Source organism: Belonocnema kinseyi, chromosome 8 (genome assembly GCF_010883055.1).
Source record: "Belonocnema kinseyi isolate 2016_QV_RU_SX_M_011 chromosome 8, B_treatae_v1, whole genome shotgun sequence".
Classification (NCBI taxonomy): Eukaryota; Metazoa; Arthropoda; class Insecta; order Hymenoptera; family Cynipidae; genus Belonocnema; species Belonocnema kinseyi.
This window is the reverse complement of record NC_046664.1, coordinates 80377413-80393014: the sequence shown is the minus strand read 5'-3', so window position 1 is coordinate 80393014 and position 15602 is coordinate 80377413. Positions and strand designations below refer to the sequence as shown.

Here is a 15602-nt window from a genome sequence, read left to right as displayed (position 1 = left end):
GATCCTTTTATTTTAAGGTACTGGCCAAGGACTAAACTCGTCTTCCGTCATCTTCGTGCTTTGTATAAATTCTATTTTTCAATTATTTACAATAAATTACTTCCACATCTTATTATTGGCTATTCTTTCCTCTTCCTTGTGCGAGATCTTCAATCTCAACTAAAACGAGGAATCTAATAAAAGAGGGAGTATTTTACGGTCTTCATGACGTAACATACAACCTTTTTATGGTGCATCGGCCGGGAAAACAAAACATAAGAGAGCCAGTATATAATTGAATTAAAATAAATCCTTTTTATAAACATATTTTTTTTGCACAAAGAACTTGATCGAAGACAGATAATTTATATTATACGTTTATTATTGCTTTTTAATATGTGCAAATTTATAACAAATGCCGAATAAAAAACCTATAGATTTAGGGAGTTGTCGACAAAATATAACTAGAAATTTGGCAAAAAAAAATCCTCAATTAGCTCAGGAGGTAGATTTTTATAAGAAAGGGCTTGAAAAGAAAAATACAATTAAAATAAATAAGGAATTAAATAAATTAGACGTTGAATTCGGTAGTGATACATCCGAAAATAGTGCTTTTGATTGCTCTGGAAATATTACCTTAGTTAACACAGATTTGAGTTTAATTAGTGGTTCTTTAGACCAAAATAAATTTTATTTATTAGATATTATTATAATTATTATTAATAAATATGTGGTGTTAGTAAATTACTTTGGCCAAAAAAAAAACTTGAAAAATAATTTTCTGTATGGATCTGCATGAGATATAACCCGAAAGACCAGACAAACAAATTAATTGACGAGATCTGATGGAAAAGAAAGAAAATTATATTGGAAGTAATATTTAGAATTTTGGATTATTAATAATAGGATTATATAATTTAAAGAAAATATACATTTTACTCTAAAAATATGATTTTTTTATCATGTATATCTACTTCAATATTTCATAACAATAGTTATGACATTTGCTTATTATCGTATGCTAATTCTGACACTGACAAGACAGTTGATCGAAATGTACGATTTTTCGAGAAGCTCGCTTATATGAGACGAGATAAGATGAGATTTTATAAAAAATAGACGATAGTTTTTCTTATTTCTGCTTACTTCTCACATTTCTTGCTCAAATGCAACACTGCTTTTGAATCAGTTTATTTTTAAAAAAAGTTCGATATTATTAATAGTTATCGAGAAGTGTTTGCGGAATAAAATTGTTTCTGTTTGAAGCATGAACTTGGTTCGTAAAAATGATTTTGTTTTTTTACTCTTGTCTATTTGTAGTTTGTTTTATTATTTAACTCTTTTCGGTATACATTTTTTAGGGAAACGGGTTTTCATGAAAATTGGTATACACGGGTTTTTTGGAGTCGCTAATCACGAATTCGAACTCAGATTTTAAAAAATTCAAAATGGCGGATTCAATATGGCGGCTAACATTTGACATATTTTTTTCTGAAAATTGGTATACGGAGGATCTGGGATCACTGATCACGAATCTGAACTCAGAAAATTCAAAATGGTGGATCCAATATGGAGACTTAAATTTGGAATATTTTTGGATTTTTTTAGAATTGGTATACAGGGGTTTTTTGGAGTCGCTAATCACGAATTCAAACTCGGATTTTTAAAACTCAAAATAGCGGATCCAACATGGCGGCCAAAATTTGGAATTTTTTATTTTGAAAATTGGTGTACAGGGATTGTTGGTATTTCTGTTCACCAATTTGAACTTAGATTTTCAACATTCAAAACGGCGGGCCAAAATTCAAAATATTTCTAAATTGTTTTTTGAAACTTAGCATAGGCAGGAGGTCGCTGATTTTGAATCTGTATTCAAAATGACAAATATTTAGAATATTAAGGTTTGAAAAAATATACACCTACTCACCTAAAACATAGATTAGTACCAATTTTCTGAATTTTCAAAATCTAAATTCAGATTCGTGATCATATTCGGACCCATATTGGGTCCGCCATTTTGAATTTTTCAAATCTGTGTCCAGATTCGTATTCAGCGATCCCAAAAACCTTTATGTACCCATTTTCATAAGGAATTAATGCAAAGTTTTTTCAATAATGAATTTTTTCAACAAAAAAGACTTTTTCATTTTTGTTTATAAGTATTAACAAATTATTAAAAAAATTTAGACCCTTCGCACAAAAATCTTCTAAAATTGAACCACTTAAAAAACGATAATTTATAGTTTAAAAAAATTAAAATCACTAATAAGTTAACTAATTAAATTTAACCTGAAATGTCTTCAGTTACTTGAATCAATATTTGAAATTAAACAATTTTAATTTAAGAATTTTAAATAACTATAGATATCCCAATTCAACGTCTTTGATATTAAATAACCCATATATAATTAATACATAAAATTATCCACTTTTAAAGGCTTGAAGGCATAAAAGTAGGGAGATTTTTATTCTTATCTTTATCAATTAAAATAATTTTATTTTTTGGAATTTAAAACTGAAAATTAATTAACTAGACAACTAAAAAATGGACTATTTTGAAATTTAGACCATTTAAATTTTTTAAATTTGAATGACTAAAAAATGGTACAATATCAAATGTAAAGCCTTTCAAAATAAAAATGTACAGCTTCTAAAACTTAAAATAAAAAAATGTAGTTCTTTTTTCTTTAAATTAAGACTTTTATATTTAGAGGAATGCAAATTTTCCAGATATCGCGATTTCCTGAAAATCTTTGAATTCCTTGAATTCTCGAAATTCTTAAAAATATCTCAATTCCATGAAATCCTCGAACATTCCGAATACGTCGAATTCTTGAAACATTTTGAATTCCTGAACTTTTTTCACTTTTCCTCTTTCTGGCCTTGTTGTTACTAAATCGGTACCCTCGAAACGTAAAAAGTCAGAGCCATCTGAACAGTCTCTAATTGGAATGCGTAACATTGCGAGATATACTCGATTGAGTACTCGCGCACTGCAACCCCTCCAAGGTATTGTGAAGCGATAGCCGCAACCGTTTCTCTCCCTGACTCTAAAAATCTCTGAAATAATCTCTAAATTGTTTGAAATCTTTGATTTCGATGAATTCTTGAGTATTCTGAATTCCCCAAATGTTTTGAGATCCATGAAATCATCAGAATTGCTTGAAATCCTTTAATGCCGTTAATTGATTCATTATTCAGAATTCTTAAAATTTCTGGAATATTTTTCATTTCTTGCATTCTAGGAATGCGTAAGAATTTTCAATTGCTTAGATTATCTGATTTCCTTAATTTCGCTTAATATTTTAATTCCACTGAATTCCTTAATACGTATTCTCTTACTTCTCCGAAATCCTTGAATATTCGAAATTGCTTGTAATCTTTAATTTCCCTGAATTCCTTAAATATTATAAATTCCTGAAATTGCTTAAATTTCCTATGTTTCCCGAAATCCTGAAATGTTTGGAAGTCTCTCAATTCCTTGAATTTCCGAAATGATTTGAAATTCTCCGAATTACTAGTCATTCCTTATATTCTCTGAATATAAGGACAAACAAAAATCGAATTTTTAACCAAATAGCAACTTTCACTAACGTTAACCCCAAATTTCTTCTAAACGGCAAATTTTTTAAAAATAAAATTAATATTCAACCAAACAAGATGAATTTCCCATAAAAAAACTACCAAAAAGAGAAATAAAAAAAAAAGAATTGTAAACTAAGAAAGATGAATTTTCGAAAAAATATAAAGTATACAAATTTTCAGTTAAAAGAATTAATTTTTAACTATAATGAATCTTTAATCTAAAAAATAAATTTTTAAAGTGAATTTTCTACCAAAAAGATGCACGTTGAAGCAAGAGTATTAGTTTTATCCGAAAATTATAAATCTTCAAAAAAAAATAGTTTTTGAAAACTTGAAAAAAAAATAATAAATAACAAAATTAACAAATTTTTTTTTAATCAAATAGTTTAATAAAAAAAAAAATTAAATCTTGAAGAATAAAATTAATTTCCAACCAAAAAAAAAAGAATTCTCAATAAAAAATGTGACTTTTCTTTAAAAAAAATGATAATTTTTTTTTACCAAGAAATTGAATTTTATATCAAACAAAAAAAGAAGTTTTTTTTGCAAAATAATTAAATTTTCAACTAAAAAAGACGAATTCTCAACCAAAAATACAATAATTTATACTCTAATCCTGATATATTAAAAAAAAGATCCTTTGTTTCAATTTAAAGTTATTTTTAATTAAATTAAGCAAATTCTTTTAAATATACGGTTTCTTTGATGAAAGCAAATATTTTTTACAGAGATATCACAATTCTCATCAGATACAATTCAAACATTTTATGGAAAATTTTTTTTCTTCTGAAAATTGATAGAACGAATTACGAAATTGTTTTCCTTCTTTAATGTACAAAACGAGTGGAAAAGAATAAACAGAGCCTCTTGTAATTAAAAATAATTTTTCTTATCTTTGTTTGAAAAGTAGATTTACAAGCACAATATAATTCTTTTTGTTTCAATAACTTTTTTTCATGTGTTGGTATTATATATTTAACCATGCTTCTCCATATTTCATATTTAGAAAAATGTTTACTATTCAAAAGTGGAAAAATATTTTCAGATGTATTTTTACAAAATGTGCCTAACAGGTTATTTATTTAATAAAAGAAATGTAATTTAGAAATCAATTTATACAAATTGTTTACAAAATTATGAAATTTGTTTTTAAGGAATTATGAATAATATGAAACTCGTATAGATATTTATAAAAAATGGTACATTAAACAAATAATATTGATGTCATTGAGGTACATAATTTATTAAGAAAAAAAAAAATTTTAATAAAATAAAGACTCACTTGTTTTTTTTAGGCACGGTTATAATTCCTTTATTGTTTTACCTTCATAAATTGTAATCATTTTATGACATAAGTGGTACATAAATTAAAATATAAGAGCACTTTACGTCAACGGGTTTATATTTTCTTTGGTAGTTTTATTATTATTTAATTTCGAAATTTCTTTGAATTATGGGATTTAAGTTTGACAATACGAGCCCTGACCTTCCAAATCTTTAAAAATATAAGAATATTTATTTATATTCATTTTTTGAAATTCAATAATTTGCAATTGCAAATCTTAAAAATCGAAGAATTTTAAAATCAAGATCCTTAAAATTTAACAAGTTTCGAATATAAATTCTAAAGATCTATAAATTAAAATTTTTTAATTTTTAATATTGCATACTCTTGAATTTGAAAAAATTAGAATTAAAAAGTTGACATTCGAATTTCTATCATCACAATTACAGAATTTTTAATCGTCAATTAAAAAAAAACTATTTTTTAATTCTAACGGTTTAGAATTAAAATTTCTACAATTTTGAAAGGTTACAATTATTAAAAATTCTTGAATTTTGTAAATATAAAATTGCATATTATTCAATTTTTGAAGAGATGACATAGTTTTAGCGATTTTTGAAAATCCCAAATATGAAAAAATACTAAAAAGTATTTTTATAAATAAATTTTTTTACAATAAAATCAAAATACTAAAAACTAGTTTTTTCGAAATTGGAAAATTTGGCAATTTAGTACTTTTGGAAATTGAAAATTCGGCAACTGGCTGTGACCGGGATTTTAAAACTAAAGTTTAAAATTGCGAGAGTTTTAGTTTCGATCAGTAATGTTAATTTTCGTTATTTCTCCATATTCGGGATTTTAAAAATTAAGCAAAATTGTGTCATCCTCTCGATAATTAAATGATTTTCGATTATATATTTTTTAAATTAGAAAATTTTCAATAATTGTATTTTTAAAGATTGTAGATATTTAATCAAAAAATTTATAAAATTGAATAATATTGAATTTTGAAAATGTGGAATTAACAATTATGCCGATTTTTAATTTTGAATTCAAAATTCTGTAATTGTGACGACTTATATTAAAAATTTTTGCAATTTTGAGGATTTAAATTTGAAACTGTTCAACATTAAAAACGTATAAATGAAAATTCTCAAATTTGGATGATTTAGAAGATCAAAAGTCGATTTTTTAATTCTAAATTTTTCAAATTAAACAAATGGGCTGGTTTTTTCGAAACAGCAAATTTAAAATTAAATGAAAATATTACATTTTTAATATATAAATATTATTTTTAAAAAATTGATTTCTCTTTAGTTAGAATTTTATGTTTTTCTTGCTTGAACATTTTCTTCCCTGGTCGAAAATCTAACTAGTTTATTCAAAAAATGTTTTTTAAAACTATTTTTGATTGGAAATAAAAATATTTTGGCTCGAAAACTATTTTTTTGTTAAAAAAATTAACTATGTTGATAAAAATGATTTTTTTTAGATTAAAAATAATTTTTTTGAACTAAAAATTAAATTGCTTAGATTTCAGTAAAAAAAATTTTTTAATGGAAAATTTAACGGGGTTTAGTATAAAAATAATCTTTTTAGAAGAACAGTGATCTTTTTGGTCAAAAAAGTCATTTGTTTAGTTGAAACTTAATTTTTTCAACTGAAAATGTTGTTTTTTCATTATAAACTGATATTTTTAATAGAAAAATGAACTATTCCATGCCTCATTAAAAACTTATCTTTTTTAGTGGAAATCCAATTATTTGCATGAAATGAATAGAAATTCCTGTTTTAGTAGAAAATTCCTGTTTTTAGTAAAAAATTATACTTCTTGGTTAAAAATTGATTTCTTTTGTGAAAAATGTAGGTACTGCATTGAAAATTAATTCTTTGTTGGTTAAATGTAACTATTTTTTCAATAGATGTTTTTTAGTAGAAATATTAACTCTTTCATTTTTCGTCAGGGATTCCTCTTTTTAACTGTGTTGATAAAAATTTGTTTCATTAGGTCAACATTTTATTTTTTTCATACTGAAAATTTCAATACTTGAATTTTAGTTAAAAATTGATCTTTTTACTTAAAAATTCAACTGTTTTGCAGAAAAAAATCTTCTTTTATGGAAATTGAACTTTTTGTTAAAAATTCATTTCTTTGGTTCAGAATAAACTCTTCTTAGCTGAACTTTCTTTAAATACAAATTTTGAAATGAAAAATAAACTATTTAAAACTTAATTAATAAGTTATCTTTTCTAGCTGAAAATTTACGTTCTTCGTAGAAAGTTCGCCTGTTTCGTAGAAAATGACACTTTTTGTTTAAATATTCAAATTTTTTGTTAAATTGAACTATTTTTGATTAAAAGTAAAATCTTTTTTTAATTGTCAACTACTAAACTTTTCTGTTCAGGATTCCTCTTTTTGGTTTCAAAATTTAACTAATTGATTGAAATTGGAACTAATTTCTTGAATATTGTTTTTTTTTGGTTAAAAATTCATCATTTTGGTTTTAAATTTATTTCTTCATTTGAAAATTGTACTATGTTAATGAATATTCGTTTTTTCGGTTGAAAATTAATTATTTGAACTACCAATTTACCTATATACATTTTAATTGAAAACTTATCTTTTTGGTTTGAACATTCAAATGTTTAGCAAAAAATAATCTTATTGGATTAAAAATGATCTTTTGAATTAGAAGTTAATTTCTTTTGCTAAAAATTAATTTTCTCGATTGAAAAAATTTTTGTTGATTGAGAATGGATATTTTTAATTGAAAAATTAACTGTTCAAAGCTGAATTAAAAATGTATCATTTTTAATTGAAAATTCGATTACTTTGTTGAAAATTCATGTATTTTGCAGAAAATTCTTCTTTTTGGTAGAATAGTAGACTTTTTGGTTCAAAATTCAGTTCTTTGGTTACAAATTTAGGCAATTTCTTAAAAATTCAATTTTTTTGTATGAAATTTAACTGCTTTGTTTAAAAAAAAACTCTGTTTTAATCTGAAATATCAACTACCTTTTAAGAATCAATGTTTGTTCTGATAATTTAAGTTTTTTATTTTTGGTTAAAAAATTATCTTGCTTTTTAGAAAATTAAGATCTTTGGTTAAATATTTATACATTTTGTTGAAAATTGATCTGTTTTGGTGGGAAAAAGTCTTTTGGTTAAAAAAGTTCTCTTTGTACTTGAGACATGATTTTTCCCCAGAAAATTGAACAATTTTCTGAAAATTAGTTTTTCTTTAGTTGAGAATTATTTTTTGCAAACTGAAAATTTAGCTGTAATTTTTAGTTAAAGATTTATCTTTTTACTTAATAATTCAACTGTTTGCTGGAAAATTAATCTTCTTTGATAAAAATGCATCATATTTTTTTTAAATTAATCTATTCGTTTAAAAATTTAAATAGTTTTCTGGAAATTGTTAATATTTTATTTTTGTTGCAAATGAAATAAAAAACTAAAAATTCTTCTATTTATTGGACGTTCACTTTATTTATCAAGCTTTAAAAAGATTGATTTTATTAGCAAATAAATTAATTGTTAAAAAAATCGTAAAAAACAAAAACAAAAAAGGCACTCCCAATTGTTTTGGAAAATAATCCAATGGTTTTATTGTTATACGATCGGACGCTTAGTTCATTTTTCAGAACAATTGAAAAATAATGTGTTTGTTCAAAAAATGGTAAAAACAAAAGAGACTCTTTGAAAAAAAAACCGCACTTAGATATGTCCGAAACGAATCAAACGGTGTTTTCGTTTTTTTTTTTATTGAATGCTTATTTATGGTTTGCAGAGTTTAAAATTAATAACAAATGATGTAATTGATTAAAAAATCGATAAAAACTAAAAAGGCATGCCTTTTAATTTTCAAAACCAATCTGAAGGTTCAAGAATCTACTGTGCTTCGAACTATTTCTGAACCAATAGATTTGTTTATAAGGCCCAAATAGTTTATAAAATTCATTTGTTACAAAATTCATTTTTTTAATTTAAAAAAGTCATAGAGTTATTGCTGAAAGAATTCATCTATGTTTTCGTTTTTTGAAAGAACAATTTTTTTTTTTTTAATTTATCCAAATTTCGAATCAATATAATTACATTCTGGGTCATCGAACTTCAGGGTCATCATATTTTTCTCTTCACATACGAAATAATAGCTTCGCACATAATAAATTTAAGTTTAAAAAATAACGTTAAACTCCTAACCATTAAATGTAATCTTAAATGGTTACCTGATAACGTTATTGCGCTTTGAAATTTTTCATCATAATGTTGTAGATTAACTGAATAAACATCAAAAGTATGTTCGTTCTCCAGACAAACTGATATAAATATTCATCGGGTACCTCACACAGTCAGTAGTGATAGTAAAGTTCGTCTAGAAAAAATTTTAAAAATGTGGTCCTCGATTTTTTTACTACATTTGTCGGTAGTGATACTTTCAGTGACTACAAATGAATACCATACTCCAGATAATAATAAAGAATCGACAACCTGTGGATATAAGGTAATATTTATAATTTTTTAGATATTTTTTATTTAAAGATTTTGAAATTCAAACTTTTTTATGTCTTGGACTGAATGCTAAAATAGAGTGTTGAAAAATATAGAAAAAGCTCTTTCAAAAAGATGTTGAAATTCAAGCTCAAAATGTATTAATTTATTCAAAAGATTTTAAAATGCCAGTTTTTCTATATTCGGGAACGAATGATGAAATTAGGTTTTTTTTAAACCCACACTTTTTATTAAAAAGTCATGTGTTAATGTAGGGTACCTGCAACTAAAAATATTAAATCATCCGACGGCAGATAATATTTATCACGAGGCAAATAAAATTACCCGACGGCAGATAATTTTAATCACGAGGCGGATAAAAATGATCCATCGTCGGACAATTGTAGTTTTTAATTGATTAGCGTTTTTATCCAACTGCAGATAAACAATATCTTTTGGTCGTTCGGTGTTAATGACGGTACTTGTAACTAAAAATATTAGAATTATCTGACAGCAGATAATTTTTATCACGAGGTAGATAAAAATTATCCGACGGCAGATAATGTTTATTACAAGGCGAATAAAAATTATTCGTCGTCGCACAATTGTAGTTTTTAATTTGTCGCAGCGTTTTTATCCAAATTCAAATAAATAATATCTCGGGGTTGTTCGGTGTTAATAACGGTACTTGTAACTGAAAATATTACAATTATCCGACGGCAGATAGTTTTTATCACAAGGCGGATAAAAATTGCACGACGGCTGATAATTTTTCTCAAGAGGCTGATAAAAATTAACCGGTGGCAGATAATTTTTATCACGAGGCGTATACAAATTATCCGATGGCAGACAGTGTTCATTACGAGATGGATAAAAATCACCCGTCTTTGGATAAAGTTAATACTTGTATTATTATTATTGTTTTATTACTTGTAACTCAAATATTACAAGTATCCAACGGCAGATTATTTTCATTGCAAAACGGATAGAGATTATTCTGCGTCGAATAATTTTTATCGCGAGGCTGGTCGAAATGAACCTTTGTCGGATAATTTTGAGCACGAGGGAGATAAAAATGATTTTTTTACGTTCTGGAATAAAAGATGAAATTGAGGATTGAGAAAAAATATGGAAATATTATTTTCCTTCTTAAAAGATCTTTAATGTAATTTTTAACATCCTGGAATAAAATGGAGGACAACAAAAAAAATTTTTTCTCAAAAGATGTTGAAATTCAAGCTTTTTTAATTTCGGAAATAAATGACGAAATTCAGTATTGCTGCGGTTAAATAAATGTTGATTTCAAATCTTGTTTATGTACGGAAGTGAAAAATGAAATTCAGGATTGAGAAAAAATATTTCTTTTTACAAAGATCTTAAAATCCAAGCTCTTTTATGCTGGATATATTTTTTGTAATTAATTTTGAAATAAAATTTTTTTACGTCCTGGAAAGAAAGATTAAATTTAAGAATAGGAGGAAATATAGAAATATTTTCTTTTTTAAAATATGCCACAATAAAATAGTTTGCGCCCTCAAATGAAAGAAGAAATTGAGTATTGAGAAAAAATATTTCTTTTCTTAAAAGATTTTGAAATCCAAGTTGAGGATTGCGAAAAAATATTGGAATATTAATTTCTTCAACAGATTTTTAATTCAAAACTTGTATTACCTCATAGAATGAATGATATTATTATGAATTGTGAAAGATTATACAAATATTTCTAATTCTAAAAGAAGTTGCTATAAAAGTTTTTAGTCTTTTCCTTAATTTAATTTAATTTTACAAATATTCCTAGGCATGTGCAAAAATCGATCCGAAAAAACTAAATATCCACATTGTACCTCACACTCATGATGATGTTGGGTGGTTACAAACATTTGACCAATATTACTATGAAAGTAAGTAATAACAAAAACAATTTTAAAAATAAAAAAAATAATTTTATAAACTCACTTGTTAATATGAGAATAGTCCAAAGAAGTGACTTTTTGGATTTCTCGAAGTCTCATCTCCTCGTTTTGTGCCTTTCAGTGAAACCAAATTTTCTTTAAAATTTCCCAAACTGTTATAAATTTAATAAATTATTTAATTTTTGAAAAGCTTGTAAAAGATTTTTGCAAGTGATTCAACATTATGTAGCAAAGAACACGGAGACTGCAAATTTAAATTTATAAATAAATTTATCTTCAACTTTTTAAGTAGGTTTTTTTAATTTAATGAAATTTTAATAAATATTTGAATAGTTAGTTATACCAAAAATTTTGCTTGCCACCGGGCACTTTAAGATCCCATTTAATTAACATAGGGAAATTTATAATTTTTGAAAGATTGAACTCATTTTCCAGGTTTTCATTGAAACGTGCCTAACTTTTTAAATATTGAAGAGATGTTTCTAAGAAATAAAACTATAATAATAAATTTGATTTTTAACCACGCCTCCTTCCCCTGAAGCTCCCCAAATATGACACAAAAATAAAAAAATACGTTTTTACGTATTATTGTTACTCTTTAGCAATTTCCCTCGTCTTTTTCATACAAATAATTATAGATGAACAATTGGTATATTTCCGATTAATTTTTAAATAACTTATAATTGTTTCAACGAATGTAAATTATTTAAACAATTGTTTATTCTCAAAAAATTTAAAAAATAGTCGTATTTTCTGATTGAAATGTAATTGCTTGTCATTTTTTGTAGTGAATTTTTCTAAAAACATTATGTAATTATTTCAATAATTATTTATTGCCTATTTTTTAAATTTCTGAAAATGGAGCCTAAAATATCAACTTTCTTTTAAAATTAGTATCCTATGCAAGGTTTTATTGCATAATTATATAATTTTGATACATTTCTTTTAAGTTTTAATATATTTATGTTTGTTTGAACAATATTTATTTGCTTAAGCAGTTTTTTTCAATTAATAAACAAATAAAATAGAACACATAGAATTTATGTTTATGACTGTATGGTGTATAGAAAAAATACATTTAGTACTTTTTAATTGTTTAAAGAAATATAATTTGTTTAAGTAATTACTTTTCCAAAAGTACTTTTAAAATCATATTTAATTTTACGTGTACTATTTTCTTTTGTTTTTTCAGATATTTAAAAATAACTTCTTGAGAAAATAAAAATTGTTTAAACAAATAGAAATTTGGAAAAATTAAAATAATTGTATCAGAATTATGTAATTATTCAACAAAAAGTAGCATAGGATATCAATTTGCAAAAAGTGGACATCTCGGGCTCGATTTTCGAAAATTCAAAAAATAAACAATAATTAATTGTTTAAATAATTACATAATGTTTTTAGAAAATTTACTTCTCCAAATAATAAAAAAGTATTGCATTTCAATACAAAAATACTATTATTTTTTACATTTTCTGGGAATAAATAATTGTTTAAATAATTTGCATTTGTTTAGACAATTGAAAATTGTTTAAACAGTAATGGCAAATATTAAAATTATACACTAGTAATTATTTGATATAAAAAAGACGACGGACATTGCTAAAAAGTAACAATAATGCGCAAAAATGTAGTTTTTTTATTTTTGGGTCATATTTGGGGTGCTGCAGGAGGAGGGGGGCGTAGTTAAAAATGAAAGTTATTATTATGGTTTTATTTCGTGTCCGGTGGCACATGTTAATATTCGAATTTTAAAAAAATGACTGATTTTATTTCTTCGGAAATGAAAAATTTTGTGGGGGGGGGCTTGCCCTCTAGGGTAAAACAATGGTTCGTTAATTTTTTATTATTTAAGTAAATGGACTTTGTTTAAACAATTTTTTTAGAAAGTTCGTTTTTCCTTAAAAATTATTACTAGCCTAGTGGAATATTTATTAAAATTATTTAATTAATTTCCAATTGTTTAAACAAATGGAATTTGTTTAAATAATTTTCTTTATTAAAAATTATTAATATTCCTTTAGTGGAATATTTATCAACATTGTTTGATTAAGTTGATTCAAAAAACAATGTTTTTAATAAAAATTAAAACCGAAATATTACTGATAAATGTTGGATAATTCTCAACAGGCCCTCATACTCTCTTGTCACAATTTTTCAAACCCTAAAAAATTATTCTAAATACAAAAAAAAGTGATTTTTCACAGTGCATATTACATTGGAAACTTCAAGTCAAAACCGGCACATGTTAAAATCGAAAAAAAATTACAGAATTTTTTTTTCGAATTTGGAATAAATTTGGGGGCGGGGGTCGTTGCCTTATAAAAAAACATTTTTGAACCACCCTTATGTACAGTGTTTAAGTATATTGCAATACAAATTTTTTTGGAAGAAAGAAAACAATTTTTATGAATTATTGGGGGTAAAAAGAGAAAAAATATTTATTTCAGGGGCATTATCATCCATAATTGGATTTCAAAAATTTTTATTCAATTTTTGCTTGAAATTTTCATTTCGATTCAATTCAGCAAAGACACGTTTTTTAATTTTGCAAAAATTACGAAATTTTTTCACTAAATTACACAAAGTAATGGGGTGAGATTTTAAGAAATTGAAAAAATAATTTTTTCTACGACCCTAATAATAATATATTTAATTCAATTTATATCATATTACTTATTTTTATAAGATCAAGATGAATTAAACCACGGAGGAGTTCAATATATCCTGAATTCAGTAATAAGATCTTTGCAAGAAAGTCCAGAAAGAAGGTAATAAATTTGGTATTGTTCCTTAAACTTTTAACAATTTTTATAATTAGAGATAATTATTTTGACAATTTTTAAATATTTTAATATGTTCTGAAAATTGTCAAACAGATTCATTTATGTGGAATCAGCATTTTTCTTTAAATGGTGGGACCAGCAAAATGAAAAAGTTAAGACAATTGTTCGATCCTTAATTGATGAAGGAAGACTCGAAATAATTGGTGGAGGTTGGAGCATGAATGATGAAGCAGTGACCCACTATCAGTCTGTAATTGATCAATTTTCCTGGGGCTTCAGGTAATTATACCAACATTTTATTTATTCAAAAAACATAAAATGATTTTGGCAAATATCGTCTAATTTTTATTTAACTACAAAATTATTGCGGATTAAATTATTGCGCATTAAATTATTGCGGATTAAATTATTGCGGTTTAAATTTTGTTGTAAACACTTTTTGATTGTAATTTAAAATTGGAATTTATTCTGAATTTAATTTTTTGAAATTTGAATTTACATAATTATTCTCGATGGGATATTTTTCCATTTTAGTAAGTTAATCGAGAGAAATTTTTTTCTGTTACGTGATTAGCTAAATATCTGTTTCTTACGTTCTGGTAAGTAGGCCAAGATTGAAATTGATACGATGCTTAAAGAAGATAATTTTCTTTAAATGTTACACATACATGTATTACCTAAAAAAAAGTGACGATTCACTTTTAATTTTTTTTTAAAGTGTGTCACAAAATATTCTATCTTAAATATCTGGACTTTTAAATATAGTCTCTTCTATAAATAGAAGTGTTATGCAGCATATTTTTATAACAATTAATTTAAATTCTTTTTTAAAATCCACCATAAAAATTTATCTGCGAGATTATTGAGAATGAAAAAAAATCGAGTTGAAACTCAAAATTTCCCTCAAAAATAGCTATAGAATGCGAATAAAATATTTCTTTTTGAATACCACCCCAATAGTTTCTTTGTAGTGTCCCAAAAAACCCCTATTTGTAAAAAAAATGTTTTTTTTCGAGTTTTTGACGCTAATTGCGATTTTGTTTCAGTTTTTTAAATCTAAATTGTTTCTGATACGTAAAATACTACTTTATATTGATGACGAGATGTTTAAATAAATTGTATAAACAATTTATTCTTGTTTTTAGCCATTTTTTCTTACAATAAAAACAGAAAGTCCCGATTTTTAAAAATATTTTTCATTTTTCGCAAGATATTTGCGGTTTCTTCTAAATTTTTTAAATCTTCACTCATTGTTTACTTAGTAAAATAATAAATAATACAAGATACAATACATAATTGTTTAAACTATTCATAATTTTTTATAACTATCTTTCCTTGTATAAGTTGTCTCTCATTAATGCTAGAAGACTTGCAAGTCTTGTAAAAATTTCAGCTTTGCTTTTACTTTTTAATTAGAAACAAATTAAACAAATAATTTTTTTAATTGGTATTGTACTGCAACTTTCTAGCATTTATATGAGAGAAAAATTAGAGAATAATAGAGAGAATTATATAATTTTCTATTATAAATATAAGCAATAATCAATTGTTTAAACAAC

General features: G+C 24.8%; 1 protein-coding gene across 2 annotated transcripts in view; it reads left to right on the top strand.

The window, feature by feature from the left end:
* Positions 1-1144: 1144 nt before the first annotated feature.
* The window catches only part of LOC117178985 (lysosomal alpha-mannosidase-like), a 37884-nt gene continuing 23426 nt past the window's right edge, over positions 1145-15602 (top strand). Inside the window, exons 1-5 of one of the 2 annotated variants that reach the window (XM_033370586.1) lie at positions 1145-1255; positions 9168-9357; positions 11143-11245; positions 13947-14028; positions 14137-14322. In XM_033370586.1, the coding sequence (XP_033226477.1) occupies positions 9247-9357; positions 11143-11245; positions 13947-14028; positions 14137-14322 (482 nt within the window). In that variant the 5' untranslated portion in view covers positions 1145-1255; positions 9168-9246. Of the gene's footprint in view, positions 1256-9128; positions 9358-11142; positions 11246-13946; positions 14029-14136; positions 14323-15602 lie in introns of both variants that reach the window. The other variant, XM_033370585.1, reaches the window with a different exon arrangement.